Source organism: Convolutriloba macropyga, chromosome 9 (genome assembly GCF_964194025.1).
Source record: "Convolutriloba macropyga chromosome 9, txConMacr16.3, whole genome shotgun sequence".
In the NCBI taxonomy this organism is placed as follows: Eukaryota; Metazoa; Xenacoelomorpha; order Acoela; family Convolutidae; genus Convolutriloba; species Convolutriloba macropyga.
The window spans coordinates 38,114,902-38,132,975 of NC_134476.1; the positions used below are offsets into that span (position 1 = coordinate 38,114,902).

Here is an 18,074-nt window from a genome sequence, read left to right on the forward strand (position 1 = left end):
ACTCGCGCTCATTTATTGTGTATCGCAAATTTTGAGCTCAAACTGTTTCCTATCATAAACTAATTGGATCAAACTTCCACGCCTTTCAGCAGCATCACAAATATAAGAAAAACTCACCCATAACTTTGTGTAGCACTTGTGGCAAGACCTAAAACAACACAGTTATAGTAGAAAAACTCAATTAAAATGCCAAGATAACTGCAACAACTGTCCATCAGTTGTTGATGCAGATCAAACTTTTCAATCCCTTCAAGAGCTGATATAAAATTTCAACCATTTTGATTTTTTTTACTCTCAATAAAATTACACCAACTTTGAACACTGTTTTCAAATCCTACTGAAAATCTGCGTTCTTTGCGCTTCAATTACTTCCTTGTTTTTTACTCAAATGCAGCATAAGACTCTGATGGCCGAGGTTTTGTTAGAAAAAGGGAATTTTGTGATCGAAAAATGAGGGGTGGGTTGATAGCGAGAAAGGTCCGGAAAGGGAGTGTCCATAGTTACCCATAGAGAAGCATTGAGATTGGCCATGAGATTGAAGATCTGCTTGTAGTAGAGCAGTTCGTCTCCCTTTGACACCAGAAGATTCCCAATCTCCTCTAAACACACCACCACTTGCATTCTTATCAGTCCACAAAAATAGCACAATAGCAACTCAATAGCTCAATTGTTACTATATTATCAATTGTTTCTCTTCAAAGTAAACAACACCTTAAGATAAGTTGAAGAACAGCAAGCGAACTATTCTGACAACCACAATACAAAACATCAGACATTGTTGCCAAAACTTGACTCAATCAATTTTCATTGACAAAAACTAGCATGTATGTTATGCCGATCAAATGAAAAAATTGCTAAAACCAAAAAAAAATAAAGTTTAATCAAGAGGACTCACGGCAGACAGTAAAATGAAGACAAAAACCGCTTGAATTCTTCAAAAAAATGCTATATCACACAAATAGCTCAAAACTGCATTTTAAAGTCTAATTTATGATAAGATGGCCAATAATGCTCCCAGAAATACAACTATCAGTCAATATATACATATGGGAAAATCTAAACTAACGAGAGTTACCGCTAATACCGCAAGAGTTACCGCTACATCTAAATTGACGGGAAAACTTGGTCAAAAAGGGTCCGAAAAAAATGTATGCACAATTTCATTTAAAAAGAAAATTTGACTAGCGTCGGATGAATTGATTACAATTACAAGCGGGGGCAATTGAACTTCAGAGAGGTGGACCTTATAAATGTTTTTATGGACACAAAAAACGCCCCTACGGGTCTTCCAATCCCAGACATCCAGGGCGTTAGTCTATCATCTTAACCATTCAGCTACAATGGCTTTGATTCTCACAAAAAATGAAAAGGTGTACAAAAAAGTCACTCAAGAAGTCAAAGAAAGTTCCGGAAGAAAAGCGCAAAAATAGTCAAGCAAAAAAGACACAAATTTACAATAATCGCTTACCTTGCAAACTTTGTTCCAGAGCAATTAACAATAAAACGTTAGATGAACGTACCGTAAAGTCACTCAAGAAGTAAAAAAAAACTAGAAAAGCGCAAAAGCTTCAAGCAAAAAATTGGCATATAAAAAATCAACACGTTAACAATGATTACTTCAATCTTCGTTCGATAGCAATTAAAAAATTTCACGTCAAAAGTAAAAACAATGCCGAAGTTAAAGGACCATTCTCCCCCTGTTTGCGCAAAAAAGTTCATTCACAAGCGCAATTTCGGACAAACATTTTATAAAAACCCAAAAATAAGAATTTTGAGTCAAATTTTTCAATGATGAGAATTACACTAATGAATGTTAATCCGTCGTTTACACTTTTCATTTACACTAATGAGATTGCAAAAACAATTCTTTCTGAGTACCATGGCGCATTATTCTTGTGAAGGCTCGATGGCAAAGAAAATAAAGAAAAAATATACAAAAACCTAAAAAACGTCTATTGGATACTGGATACGATTGACATGTTTTTTTAAAAAAAACACAGGTGATCTAATACAAATCTTTGTTATCAAACTTTGATTGGGAATCAAAAGTTTTTGCTCATTAAAGGTTCAAATAAGTGTTTTTGTTTTGTTGAAAAATGCTTCATTCTTCTCAATCGCTCTGTATAACATCAGTCCTGTTCTCCTTAAATTTCAGAATTCTTCTCGTTTCAATCTTCATTGAACTCTTGAAAATTATTTATGTTCTGCCCGCCCGTTGGGCGAGACAGTATTTACAAAAACGAAGGTCCCCTCTCATTGGGTGACACTTCTCAAAAGACTCCACTCTTCCTGGAGCTTACAATGTTTGCCCCAAATATAATTTGCCCAAAAATATTGCGAAAGTTGGGGTTCCGGGACTCGTGCAAGCAACATTGTAGCCGATCCTCGTACAATCACAACGGAAACCGACTGAGCCAATCTATCAAAAGCGATAGCATGTCCTTGCGACTGATAATTCCTGCTGTCAGCTTACAGAGCTAGGCGCTTTAACGTTTTCTTGAGAGTAACTGACAGACCACCCAATGACTCAACAGCAAGAGAAACAAACGAAATTCCTTGCTCAGAGCAATTATTTTCGTGTTATGCATATTTTCGCTCTTCGGTTGCTTCAATCGCCTAACCAGACTTCTCTGCCGCATGATTTATAATGTTTGGTTGCAGTGGAGAAGTGACGGTGACGTCTAGAGCAGCTGGACGACCTGATTTCCATGCAGGCAGAAATAAGTCGCCAGGGCGGGAACTCTTTCTTGCAATAAGGTTCCGTTTTTCGATGACTGGGGACAAGTTAGCTGCTGAGCAAGCTGATGCAAAAGGGTCACGAATACTATCATGCCGAGAAATAGCATCCCCTCTTCCGTGACAGATGACGGCGTGGTCGCCAAAAATGTCAAGTGTCCAGACCTGCCGTTAGAGCATTTTCTTTCATCTTCATAAACTGCAATCCCTAGTCTTTACTTGACACTAAATGGAAATTCACTGGGACTGAGATGGAGACCTAAGGCAGGAACTGGAGGTGCCGCAAGCCATGCGCCGGAATGAAGCAAACAGAGTGATTGCAGTCTTGCTTTCTCGCTGTTTGGCGACTGATTTCTTAGCAGCTCAGAAAACTTTTCAGCATCTCAAGCTTCTTGAAATTTCTTCTGTGTGTAGGAATTCAAGTTGAAAGGTTCAAGGCTTGCAAAGAGTTCCTTAAAAACTCTACTATCTGACAAGCGCTGGTTTATAATTTTCTGAACCAAGTCATCAGAAGCTAACGCTGACCCCACATATGCGGCTCTGTATTGTTCTTGCGATTGTCACACTCCGAAGCCAGAAATGTTGTTTATTGGCAGGGTTGACTGCTTCCACGCATTGTCACAGGTGACAGTACCTATTATTTGATCTAACGCATCCCGTTGGCTGGAATCGAAGACTTTTGACATGTACGGATAAGATTAAATACAGAACTAAATAGGATAAAAAAACAACTTGAGAACCTGCCAAGTAGATCAAAAAAGAATGTATTACGCTGTACTGCGCAAAAAAGACAACGGTCTCAGACGAACTTTTAGAGATCAATAAACTAAAATGTTTACACAATTTCGCGATGAAAAATATCAGCAAATTGAAATTGAATAATTCTAAAACCAAGTCAAATAGAGTATTCATTACTGCAGGAACAGCTAACGACCGAACAGATTATCAGAGAAGTTCTGAACATTTCGCACAGAGCAGTTCTGAATATTGCAAAAATATCAATCTGCTTATGTCAATGTAAAATAGCTAAGAACAGATGGTTTGACATGCAGATGCGTTACCTTCTTAAAATTTGACAAAGATGACCAACCATTTTATCGTTAGGCGATCAAATTTGGTATGTCATATCATTGGATTCGACTCTGAGTTTTCTGCAGTGGCACCTTGGGATAATTTGGCACAAAGTACATGTGGTGAGTTCAGGTCCAAGATTTTTTGGGACTGTTTCGATTCTACTAGCCCTTTGCTGAGAGCATTAAAAGAAAAATTTTAAGAAAAATATCTCAAATGAAAACTCACGCGACTCGGTGCTGAGTGTGGAGCAGACGTACAGCTGCACCTCCAGTTTCTCATCCGATGGTCGACAATCGGAGCCTACTTCAATATTGGGCATCCCCTTCTCAGTTGGGGTTGCGATACGCTTGTTAAAACCCTTGCCACCCTGAGCTTGAACGGGAACCGGGCTCATTCGAGACAGTACACGGGTTGGCAGACTGATCACTTTGGCCTATAAGCAAAATAAGATCTTTTAAATCAAGAATTCCAGTTGACATCAATTTCAAGAGCAAAACATCATTAACAAAATATCACAATAATATGCCAACTAAGGACCAGCTTCTAGGCTGGCCCTTCTGAAATAAGAGCAACGCACAAAAATTAGGCTTTAGGTTTGCGGACCCCAAGTTTAGTGAGTAGTATGCGCGCCTGTAGTTACATACAATGTGCTCCCACTGAATAGTAGCGGGCTACATTTTGATCGGATTTTTGAGCAAACTGTCCCTAAAATAGGTTTAAATTCTCCATTTATCCATGCCACGCTAGTTGATTCAACATAAAAAGACGTAAGATAGTCAAAACATAAATTAGACAGGGAAGTGAAAACAGGGCAGTGGTAAGAGGTCTCTGTAACCTTCACGAAATGATTCAAAAGCAGTGTAATCTCACGTAAGCTTGAAGACAATGGATTCCACTGGTTCGTGTTGTTGGTGATTGAGAACAGAGACTGGTGGCCAGCGGGAGAAAACACTCAAACTCACACGAGTCTTCCTTTTCTAAATACAAGTCACAAAAATAAGACAGTCCTAGGAAGAAGACTCAAACCCAATTCGTGTCATAGATCAAACAAACGTGTATCGATAGAAGAATGGAATCAACAACTACAGAAAAAATGGTACGTCTTATAATACTTCCATTGACCATTCGTCAAGACCAATCCTAGTATAGTTCGACCACATCTTCAAAGTTTCTCCAGTTTTTCAACTTATTTGAACTCTCATTGACTATGAAAATTTGAAACAAGCTGGGAATAAAATTTCGATCCCAATGTTTTGGCTCCGCGTTTTTCGGCAGAATTACGCGTTGTATTAAACAATGAATACTGATGCCAAATTGATAAGCTACTTTCTGTCAAACACCAAATTTTTCTTTTTTTTAAACAAGTAAATTGAAAATATAACCCAGGGGTTAAATATTACAAGTTTAAAATTATATAAACAAAATTAGTACAATGTTAAAAATCAAAATTAGTGGTTCCGTTTTCTAAAGGTAAAAATAACTTTTGAAGCCACCAACGTTCCTTTTCAACGGTACAAGTTTGAATTGTTGGAGCAGATGCTGTTTTAACATGAGTTTAAACTTTGAGCGTGATCTGATAGTCCGGACTTCACGCGGAAGTTTATTCCATTTTTGGATGCTTCTTTTTTGTAATGCTCGACTGCTCGACCTTAAGAGAATTAGCTGTTCAGTTCTGTTGTTTTCTCTTACTAAGACATTACCACTTAGAAAAAAACTCTCAGTGCCGTCTGTTTTCAATAAGGAAATATCATTGCTAAGTTTTGAAACACTCATCTGGCTTATTAAAAGTTCTGCAGGCAAAAAGTCAGATTTTACTAAGAGATCTGTAGATCTCTCAAACTTTTTTCTCATATAGCAAACTTTAATTCCCCAATTGATTTGCCGATTAATTCGTTGCATTGCAGAGAAAGTCAAGTTCTGAAAAAATAGAGCACTGAATGTTAAATGAGAAAGGACTAGGGATTTAAATAGCATCAATCGTGCTTTCAGAGGTAACTGATAACGTAAAAGGTATATGGATCTAATCGCTGTGGCCATATTTGATAGGACTTTGTTGAGTTGTACATGAAAACTTAATTTAGAATCAATTATTATACCCAAGTATCTGCAGTGACTTTGTGGTTTAATTTCTTGTCCCCGAAAAACTATTGGATCAAAATTTTCATGTTCCTTCGAGACGCAAAGAAGTTCAGTTTTACCGGTATTTATGGTTAATTTCAATTATTGACCTCTTCGAAAATCTGTTTCATATTCTTAAGGTAACTTCCCCTACGGTAACGATTTTTTTCTTTTTAGTGCGTTCGCAAAAAAAACTAATTTGGCTCATATCAAAATGACTTTCAAAACATTGGAGATTAAGCTTTTTTTGTCTACCAGTTTTTTTTCGAAACAGGAACTGTTGAAAGCTGTGCGTCAAAGCGTGCTACTGTCGTTAAACATCAAAAAAACTTCAATTTAATTGTCATGAACAGCACATGCTATACTGAATGCATATTCAACGTTCAACAGTTAAGATTTTTGTTAACGGAAAGTCTATTTTTTATTTTTAGAGTTCTTTGCTCGAACAGATTTGACAACTACGGACCAAAGAGCTGGCTGCACTATTGCTGAGATAATTTACACAAATCGGTGTTCAAAAACCAAAAGTAGGATCATTTCCGCCGTTTGCGCCCCCGCCAGCTTAGTGGGCGCATATTATTTGCACCCCCAGACGCACGTGCCATATTTTTACATGATGATTTACTATGTAATGGCTCGTGCTCTGCAAGTGTGAGGCGCAAATGGAAAAGATCCCAGAAGCAATCCGAAGGCGCCATCAAAAAGATCACATCCTTCTTATGAAGTAGTTCAAACCTTTTAACAGGCATTATATCTGAGAAATTTCTTAGTCTGCATAGTTAGTGTCCATAACATTTCATAGTCAATTCATTAAGAAAACTGAAAAGATAATACACAAAACCTTGCTTTTACGTTAATTTAATAGAACTATAGATAAGAACAAATTGAAAGAAATCGCCGAATGTATTTAAACCTCATATACGTACTCAAACGAACGTTAAATTAGTTTTTTTACTGTTTTTAAACCGTATTTTGAAAGCAAACAATTCTTAAGGACACTTGTCTACTTTGAATTGTCAAGTGAATTATTAAGTACCAGCGTTAAATGCTCTTATTGGTGTTCACGTATTATCCACAAAACATAAGAAAATTTTCTCCAAAGGTCGACAAAAACATGTTTCCGCCTGATTGAGGTTTCGAATAATATCCAATCCACAATTTTTCTTCAACTGTTGCAATTCACAATGTCCTAAAAGTCGACAGAAGGAAAAACAGTGCGCAGAAAGAAAAAATGAGATGTTTTCTTACTCAAAATTTTTGCTGTGCATGCCTATTTTGATAAACAAACACCATTGCTTATAATTCTATTCGAAGCCAACTTGTTACAAGAGCACTATCAATAAATGAATTTGCATTATGTATTAGTAGAAGTGCATAGAAATTTCTTAATCTGCATAGTTAGTGTCCATAACATTTCATAGTCAATTCATTAAGAAAACAAAAGATAATACACAAAACCTTGCTCTTACGTTAATTTAATAGAACTATAGATAAAAAAATTGAGAAACATCGCCGAATGTATTTAAACCTCATATACGTACTCAAAAGAACGTTAAATTAGTTTTTTTTAATGTTTTTGAAACGTATTTTGAAAGCAAACAATTCTTAAGGACACTTGACTACTTTGAATTGTCATGTGAATTACTAGGTACCAGCTTTAAATTCTCTAATTGGTGTTCACCTGTTATCCACAAAACATAAAAAAAAATTTCTCCCAAGGTCAACAAAAACATGTTTCCGCCTGATCGAGGTTTCGAATAATATCCAATCCACAATTTTTCTGCAACTGTTGCAATTCACAATGTCCTAAAAGTCGACAGTAGGAAAAACAGTGCGCAGAAAGAAAAAAAGAGATGTTTTCGTACGCAAAATTTTTGCTGTACATGCCTATTTTGATAAACAAACACCATTGCTTATAATTCTATTTAAAGCCAACTTGTTACAAGATCACTATCCATAAATGAATTTGCATTATGTATTAGTAGAAGTGCATAGAAATATCAAAAATCATGCATCATACTATGGCGTGGGGCGAACAGATATAAAATTTCTTTACTTCTTTTCATGTAGTTTTTCACGCTTTTGTTCCAACCCCTTTAGTGGGCGGGGGCGGGGGGAGAAGCACTAAAAGCTCAACTGCCTTTTTTGTTCATTCAATTTTGGCCGATCGATATATTCATTGTAGAGAATTGTGAGTGTTATCATTGAAAAGTCCGTAGAGCGCAGGATATGAAGTTAGACAGATTTTTGTTTTGAAAGTCTTTTTTCTAGGCAGTTATTGAGGTTTAAAATTTTGTGAACATTCGAATTATATCCGTTATTTCTGTGCACATTTTCCGGAAATAATAAACCAATTGTCAACTTTGCTAGAATTTTAAAAATTTGTTAAAAATAGCTATCAGTTTTGCCTTAAAAGAAAAAGAGTTTTTGGATTGCTTTATCAGACATTTGTAGCTAAAAGTTTTTGCAAAATTTTTCAAAAAATTCAGCTTTTATAAATGAAAAATTGAAGCAAATATGCTTGTTCAAATTTGCCGATAATAGATACCTATAAACTGCAGAAAAGTTTTAAGTAAACTTCGAAAACGCTAATTTTACTTCCGTTTCCTACCAGTGTTTTGGAAAGAAATTTCACCGGTTTTCTGCTAAATTAAAACAATCATCACAAAAAAGCAGCATACATTTCTGATCTATTGAAACTTTTGTTGCAAAAACATCTTCTTCACTAACATTTATAGAAAATAAACAAATGTTTGCTTTCAATGAACGCGCAGTAAAATCAAAGCAGCTTCTGGTCTCATATTGGTTTTTTAAAATCTAAAATCGTTCCGATTCTATTGGGGCTATTTTTTTTCAAAATTAGCTTAACAATTTTGATTTATTTCGTTTTCTTTTACGTTAATTACAGGCCACAGTAGTCAACCAATAAATGACACCTCATATTTACGTACAAATGGGAGCCAATGATCATATATTATGTTATCAGAAAACTTCATAGTTATTATGGCTTCGACAACTTGTTATTGTAAACTTTTAATGAATTCTTGTTTTAGCCACAATTTCCGTTCTTTTTGAAGTTTCAAGACTAAATATCACTAACAAAATATCAAGATGGCATTGGTAAATAGTATAGGGGAACCTATATGATGCTTTCAGTTGATACCGAAAGGCTTTTAAAACCTTGAATATATTTGTTTAAAGCAAATCTCCGTTGAATTTCCATCTTATTTATTAATTCTATCAACTTTAAGCTTAGCTGCAGTAAGTACAGCTTGAATATTATTTCCACAGTATGAAACTTCATTTTATCTAGCGGTTATAATGTTTAAATAAAGGTTTCATGGCTTGTATACCGAGTTTTCAGTATAATTTCTTGATATTTAGACATTTGCTCATTTTTAAATATGTTTTTGTCGCTCTGTCTATTCTCATCATAATAACTGGTCCCACTGGCTTAAAAACCGAAATAGAAGATATACAATGTTTTCAGTTAATAGCGTATAGTTTTAACGGCTTCAAACACATTTTCTTGCAAAACATATCAACTTTTGAATTCTACCTGTTTTTGTCGTTCTTTTTGTCTGCGTTTATACTTATTCTGGATAATGACGAGTCTCAATGGCTACCTGAGAAGTTATAGATGAATCTACTTGATAATTTAACTTGATAGCTAATGATTTTCATGACTTTGATATTGTTTCAAAAGATTAAGAACAAAATTTTGAACTTCGTACACTGTTCTATTTTTTGTCCACTTGTTACTTAATCTCATTAAAAACAGGTCCCATATTTTTTATTTAAAAACGGTTAGATCAGTTATTGCTCGATGCTTATGTAACTTTGATATAAAGTTTTTTAATTGACTTCTAATCTCAACTAATGCTTATTGCTTTATTTGATGTTTTTGTTTGTCAGGTATCTTAGTTTCGATGAGGGCAGGTCTCAACGACCCTCTAATGTGCCATTATTTATTTGGTTCATTGCTTTTGCTTTGAAATCATTTTTAAATCATACACCAATTATATTTGAATAACTTATATGAATTTAGAAAATTATCAATCTCTTCGTGATTTCGTAAACAATAAAGTCAAAAATACAAAAAAGTCGATTTGAAATGTTCTGGAAAAACGAACATTAACGAGTTTCTTTGTTTCTATTCACAACTCGGAAGTTTTTCCCGAAATCACGAGAAACCATCTCTAAGCAGCGTATTAAAATTTCGGAAGACAAAATTGTTATGAGCATAAAGAAAACATAAGTAAAAAATTGCAAAAGTTTCAAGAAACCAGACCCAGGTAAGTTTTTCATGACATGACTAGACATAATAAAATACAGTGAATAAAATAAGTGAAAAACAATTCTGGTAATTCAAGTTTTGCATCTCTTAAGTTGCTAACGCAATTGCAAGTAACTAAATTAAAGTACATAACTTGAGCGTTCGCAGAGATGGTTCTAAACCGGATTTAGTCTTATGGTTAGAACTTAGGCCCTTTTACCTAGAGATCGCTAATGCTATTAATAATCTTGAAATAAATTGCTTTGGAAGCTTAAAAAAATTTTGAACTCTGCCCCTTTTGTTCTTTTTGACAACCTGTAAGATAGCGTAATTAATTACATGTCCCATCAAATTTTTTGTAAACGCCTTTTTGTTATGTTGCCGCTGACGGTTTTATGTCTCTGATGCTGTTTTTTCTGACGCTTGCGGTTGTTTTTATTGTCTGTTTTCGCGTGATCCCTCTAAAAAGAGGACCCACTAATGTCGAAAAAAGACCCAATTTATTGTTCATAACGACTTCAATTGATAACTTATGGTGTCAATGGCTTTAACACTGTTTTTAAAAACATATTTTTGGAAATTTTGAGGCAGCCTGTATTCGTTGTTATTTTTCAGTCTTAAGGTCAATTAAGGTCAATTAAGATGTATAACTGGATTTCTAAGGGGTCAGAATTTAAAAGTTATCTAGTTTTAATAATTAAAAGTTTGAGTTTGACTTTTTAAACTCCCTGGTTTAGAAAAATCAGTGAACTTGAACTTTTTCATTTTTATCCTATTTGTGTCAATTTGAAGCATAATATGAGTAAAGAGAGGATGCATCTTCTTTCTAGACAGAAACATTTTTCCTCATATTAGTTGTACTTTTAATTAATGGTTTTGTGGCTCTAATACCACATCTTTTCTTAAAAATTATGCTTTAGAGATACTTACCCATTTTTGTTTTCGTGTCACATTAAATCATTAAAGACGATTCGCATTGTCTTTGAGGATGGGTGCAGATTAACATTTATAACATTTTTCATCAACAACTCTTGGTTTTAACGGATTCGCCACCGTTTTCGCACAAAGTGCAATTGAATTCTCCATTTTGGGTTGTATATGTCCTTTTGTAGACTTGTTACCCAGTCTCATTAAGAATCGATCCGATATACTTTCTAGAGAAAAACAGGTTTTCTGGATCTACTTGGACTTTTATCAAGGGCTCCATCTGAAGCTTTCGAATATCTGGTGCCATTTTGACCTTGTTATTAAGCGACAAAGGCACATTACCCAGCCTCCTTGTTCAGCTCTCAAGCAAATTGTTGAGGTAAAATGAAAACTCCTTATCATGAAAAGACTCAAACTTTCGGTGTGCTCATATTGCTACTAAGCAAGAGCATATGCCTCCTAAGGTATTATTTCGTTGAGCTTAAGCTTAAAATAATAAATGCTTGAAAAGAATTTTTTACCAATAAAACGCTCATGCAAACTCAATTTGAACACAGACCTACAACCTACAGAGATACCTTTCATGAGTCACAGCAAACACAGACCAAGACGGAACTTAGCTGATTTTTTTTACTATCGCGTAATTCGGTTAATTTGAATTGCGGAAAGTAGGCTACATCCTTTGTAGCCTGGCTTCCGAAAGAATTTCTTTCAAATTTTGCGGAGAAGAGTTTCATTTAAAAATGGAGACCAGGGACAAAATTTGATGACTAAAATCACACAAATTGTTTAAGAAATCTTAAACGGTAGATTTTAGTTGGATTGAAACATAGCGGCAGATTGCCGGTATAGCTGCAAAAGAATAGACTTGAGTGGCGTATAATAGAGATAGAAACAGATACAGATATAAGTTGAAAAAGTTATCGACGCCGCTCAAAAAGCAATGTAAAAAACACCCAGCGATAAATTAAAAACGCTTGTTAAAATTCGTTTCGCAAACGCCTTTTCATTAGGGACCTTTACTACACATGAGTTTCTTTGAACTTTATCTAATTCAAATTTAACTTGTTTTAAAGTGCAAAAGTCATTTTTATTGAGTGAGGTAAGTCACGTATGATCAAAATCTATTCACACAAATGAGCTAAAAACGCTGGCTAAAACGAGTCATAAATGACGCGTGCAAATGCCGTTAGTGAGAAGAAAAAATCACTCAAAAAACTTGACTTTTTCAGCTTTGCTGTGAACAAATATAAAACGAAAAAGAGCGTCAGACGGCGAAACAAAAACATAGCCGGAAAAATTCTCGAAGCGACTCGAACATCAAAGATTCATTATAACCATCACTTCGTAGCACTTTTTTATTTAACCAACAAATCTTTACCTCACGTCGTTTGACTTAAAAAGAGTTGCTGAAACTCATACCGCAGTCACCACGAGCAAAAATCAGCAAAATTTCAATATATCAAAGCATTTGGTAATGTTAAAAATGTCCAATGTTTTTAAAACTGACAGCGTCATAAACTGACATGAATTAACTCATGATGCGGGTCTTGAAAAGGTAGAACTTCACAATCAATAGTGCTACCTAAAAGACACATTGAGAAAGTATAAGAAAGATAAGCATCTTAGAAACTAAGCTAAATTTTTCCAAAAGAAAAAATACTGAGAATAAAGACTCAAACCACGAAATTTAGTTTTCAAATGACTGCATTTGAGACCAAATTATGCTATACTTCTTCTTTGTTGGAGATATAATAGACAAAATAAATTCGAAGTCTTTCAAAAATAAATTACTCATAGAAAAAACAAAAGAAAAAGAAAAATATTCAAAGTGAAAAATCGTATAAAAACATTACCGAGGCCACCAAAAAATACAGTTGTAACCAGTAAAAATTTCGCAAAAAATTTTCAGCAAATTATCAGTGCTGCATTCTGCTATATGAGCACAATTGCAAACAAGGAAATGACAAAAATCTAATAAATTGCTAGAACTGCTAAATTTTTTAACAACCAAAAAAGCAAAACTAATAACAAACATAGATGCTAGAATGTACAGAAAATCGACACAATTTAAGAGACGGAAACAAAAGGCGACTTCTTGAGTCCTGAAAATTATCAATCAAATTTAAAAGAAAAAATGAAAAACAAATACATTAAAAAAATTAGCATTCTAGACTTAGAGTAAACCACGAGCCATTCTCCTGTACCGATAAAATGTAGAAGCAGAAACAAAGATTGGAAACTTTTGAATATTTGGCACAGAAAGAGTCAAAAAAAATTAAAACTGCATTTACGAAAAAAAATTAAACTGTATTTCAAAAACTTAACTTCAAAAGATGATTGAATTATTAAAAACCGCAATTCAAATCCACGATGTTGCAAAAGACTTTTTCTAGTAAATTAAATCAAACTACAAAAAATGCGAAAAACTGGAAAAAAACTAGCGAAATCGGATTAGTAAGAACACAATTTTATAAAACAGAATTATCTCGCGGCAGAAAGAGGCACTCAGTATATGAATTATTCATGAAAAACGATTGCTGGAAAACAGACGGCGGAATGATCCAAAAAGAAACAGTTTAATCTAAATTAAGACAAAAAAAATTAACTAAAAATCAAGAAATAAGTGCTCATTTTGAAATTTAAGCGCATTACTAGGCTCCGCTAAACACTGTGGTATCAATTTCCGAGGGCTACATTTCAATATAACGTCAAATAAAAGCTACTTCTTTAAAAACCAAATTGCAGGCCAAAAACAGGGCCAATTAGACGAAAAAACGGCTAAAAACCGTCATCTATATCTATATGTGCAATTCTGTCAAACACTTTTCAAAGTCGAAAAGTCATTCACTGAATGCAGCGCATGATCAAAAAACTTCTCTCGCTCAGAAAAATATTAGTTCACTCGGCAATTTTACTCACTTTCACTTTTACGTCAAAACGCCGTCTGAACGAATAGTACTTCCGGTAAAAAAAAACCTTAAGAAAACAAAAACACCTCCTCGAGTCTTAAAAAAACCAAGAGCACCGCAATATAGCTCCATTCCGCTTACAGCTTCGCAACTATAAAACAATTCTAGTTACTGCAAGCTTACTTTTTGCAATTCCTAAATTGGTCAGTTTGGTGAAGTGAAATGCAAAAGCGGTTACCAATTTTACTTAAAAAACCGTTATTGGATTTAACCCAATTCCGTAAGATTTCCGTGAACCCAATTCGTGAAGTCCCACGGCAAAAAGGAACTGAGTATCACTCCCGGTCAAATTTGACAGTGACGCTTTAGGTCTGCTTCTGCTTTGTCAAGTTTTTTAAATAAAAACCAAGGATTTCGCTGCATATTCTATGTCCTATATTTATGATATTTCAAGAACTTTGATTCCCACATTGAAGTTTTGCCCAATCAATGGATTTAATTGGCCAGCCATACTAAACTCGTTTACGTTCACTGTTCATAGCTAAATTGTACCTTTTCTGTAGTTGGACGTTATTAATTGAAGATACCATAGATCAATCGTGTTAAATATTGAGATATGCTGAATCGCTTTGTTATATTGTCTAGTTTTGTGCGGTTGAATATATTTACACGATCAGCATAAAGAAGGTTCTGATTGCCAAATGGGTTGGGGTAATCAGAAATAGAGGGGATTGTTTTTTCTGTTGATTTTGTTTAGGAATTCGTAGATGATTCTTTACTAATCCTTAATAGCCATCGAAATAGGTTAGTTGCTATATCAACTAACTCAGTACATATGCTAAAAATTCAGTTATTTAATAATTGACAAACCCATCTCAACATTCGCCGATGCTAGAACAGAAAATTAATAAGTATTCTCAAGTAAACAACCCAGGTCACTGCATCCATCGAAAAACTAGTTTTGTTATCTTTCCCAATTCCGAACAATGAAAAGTGGAGCCCTTTCTTTTACTTCGAGACTGAAGATAGACAAAGATAAGAAACTACTGTTAACTTTTAACTTACAATACGGGAGGGGTGGTTTAGAAATGGAATTAGTGTCACTATAATCAGTAATTCTACAGAGTTTTCTACAGTTTCATTTCATTTATGCAATCTTTATGTTTAAGTTTGCTACGACTACAATTTTACATTTCAATTTAATAAATTAAAATCAATGTGATGTTTTGTTATTCATCAACCCTGGGCAGATCATCTGGTCTTGCTATCTGTCCCCTTCATGTTACAGTTTCCATAGTGCCAGTCAGTCCTTCTTATCTATCTAATTTTATGTTAAATTCCAAAAAATTCTGAGCTCATTTAAACTTTAAAATGTTCACTTATGCATGAAGAAATTAATTCTTTCTTTCTTTCTTAATTGGTTGAAAAGTCAACTAAAATTTACTCACCTTTGAAGAAAGAGAACAGAAGAAAGAGATTTTGAATTTGGTTTTTGTCGAAACGGATCTGAAACAAAACTCACATTTAATCCACATGTTATAAGAAAATCTCTTCTATCACATACCAAATGATAAGAGGAGCGAACGATAGCGAAAAGGAAAAATAAGAAACAATGAACTGCGTAAAAATAATACGGAAGACAGTTTAGAAAACTTTTCCTTTCGGAAAGTATGCATGTATTGAATGCATGAAAATAAAATTTAAAAAATGAAATGAACAAAACTCCTTTCGACATTATTCTGAGATTAAAATGAAATGACTGATGGACGGGATCCTAATACTCTATTTCATCGGCAACAGATCTCAAAACAGTTTTTGCTTCAAAATGAGCTGCGTTTTTGTCACCTCAATTGCAAACTAACTTATATATTTTATAAGAGTACACAAAATGTGTCAAAGGTTCAGTAATAACGACAAGACGTACCTTAATTATGTCATGATTATTGATTGTAACTTCAGTCTTGCCTCTTGGCACCACAACAGTCGGGCTGATGTACTGTCTCTGCCAATCACATCCCACGCCCAGACTCACAGCTGTCTGTAACAAACAAATTTCCAATGCATCCACATTTGTTCAAATTTGATCAAAATTTCTGTACCCAAGTTGCACTGAATTCTAATAAAAACCGAAATATTCAAGATCGCAGCAGAAACAAAAATCAACGTTTAAAAAATCCCGAATAACGAAATGAATGAAATCAAAACAGGATAATGATGTTTCAATACAAAATTCTGAGAATTTACAGCTATAAAAATTTTGAAAAACCAAGCAAAAATACATTATTCTGATTCACACGCGCATATGCCGTCATTCAACCTTCATTTTTTAAAACCCACGAGACTAATCAACTAAAGTATTTCCCAGTACTTTTGGTTCTTAGCAAGCTCAAAGTTTCGCGCGAAAGAATTAATTCAAACAAACTACATATTAATGGCCCACACTTTAGAGGAGCAGTTTAGAATCAATCTATGAGGTACCATTAAAAATTTAAAAAATATAAAAAATGTGGTCCCATGCAAATTGAGTTAGCTCAATTAAAAATCATAACATTTTCACAATTTTTAGCAACTGACACTCAATAAACAATTAATTAGATTGTTTTGAAAAGCTGTGTTAGCTTTCACCAGTGTTCCGAAGTAAAATAAGGAACATTTTGTCTCTCTTTTCTTTTCCACGCTATAAGTAGCTCCTTTTCACGCGTCACCTTTGTCCACGAATGCAGTAATTAATAACTACAAAATATAAATTAGACCGAAATGAAGGAAAACCTAACTGATGATTAATTTCAGGGAAGAAATTCGCAATTGACACTCAATAAAAAAAATTAATCAGATTGCTGTGAAATGCTGAGATGGCTTCTACCAATGTTCCGATGTTAGGTTTGAATGCGAGAATAATTTTTCGCGGTCTTTAAGTTTTTGATTATGTCTCATACCAATATTGTTAACACGTTTTAGAAAAATAGAACTGTAAACAATTTTTTAGATAACTTTTTTCGAAAAAAGAAATGAACATTCAAAGCCACCGTAAAAAAGTTTGAAAGCATCGATTAAAACAAAAAAACGAGTTGCTACTGTGATCAGATGAATACGAACACTCTCTCCTAGAAATTATTGCTCAAAAAACGCTTCTTTAACATATATTCCGTAGAAAACTACAAAAATGTGAGGGATCAGCAAGAAAATTAAAGTTAGGATTCATTGATGTCATATTATATCACACTGACCTCTGCAACCTTGTAGCTGGCATTGATGTCCTTCAAAAAGATGAGTTGAACCCTGACGAACAGCCGTCTCTCTTTGTCCTTCTTCGGAATGTGCAACTTACGAAGCCTGAACAAACAAACTACTGTCGCCACCGACATAGCTGAAATTTTATCACTTTTGAATTATTTCGATTAATTGAGGCTGTAAAATTAAACTTTGCAAACATTACGTGGCAAATGCCGGATCTCTCGACTAAATGTGCTCGATTTTGTCACCGTTTTTATATAAATGCGGAAATTTTTGACAACAAGCGAACTTAGTTCAAATTTGTTTCAACCGAGCAGGCATCGAATTGCAACAAAAAAGACACATGACCCACATCTTAGAAAAACAAATCAGTCCCAAAAGAATTAAGCTTCTAACACTTTCCAACAAAAAAAAACGCGTAGAATATTCTGCGAGTGTCGGAGAATTATCGCCAAATATTTTTCAACAAAATGGGAAACATTTAAATAATTAGCTGCACCATTTACAGCATTAATCGCTGAACTCAACCTGAGATTGCATTCGTTCTGGAAAACTCCCATTATGAGTGGCTGATGAACTGTGATTGGTCGAGAGCAATGGAGCAAAGGTGTCGCAATCTCATTCTCATTGGAGGGTAGATTGAACTGTTCAATTGCTACTTTGCTTTTTCCCTGAATTAACTGAGCAATTATGCATCCGTCAACTGCTACAACATTGTGTTGTACCGCGCCTAAAAATTTAAAACTTCATTTTGAAAAATCGATAACGATTACTAAAGAAGAAATCTACCAAAGATT

The 18,074-nt window shown here is 34.4% G+C and overlaps 1 protein-coding gene across 1 annotated transcript in view; it reads right to left on the reverse strand.

The window, feature by feature from the left end:
- Positions 1-18,074, reverse strand: part of LOC142346211 (uncharacterized) — a 136,690-nt gene that overhangs the window by 16,255 nt on the left and 102,361 nt on the right. The window contains exons 13-21 of the mRNA XM_075398724.1: positions 17,806-18,007; positions 17,271-17,376; positions 15,968-16,081; positions 15,492-15,549; positions 14,914-14,934; positions 4,681-4,787; positions 4,036-4,243; positions 505-599; positions 118-148 (exon numbers count right to left, since the gene is read on the reverse strand). Of these exons, the coding sequence (XP_075254839.1) occupies positions 118-148; positions 505-599; positions 4,036-4,243; positions 4,681-4,787; positions 14,914-14,934; positions 15,492-15,549; positions 15,968-16,081; positions 17,271-17,376; positions 17,806-18,007 (942 nt within the window). The remainder of the gene's footprint in view (positions 1-117; positions 149-504; positions 600-4,035; positions 4,244-4,680; positions 4,788-14,913; positions 14,935-15,491; positions 15,550-15,967; positions 16,082-17,270; positions 17,377-17,805; positions 18,008-18,074) is intronic.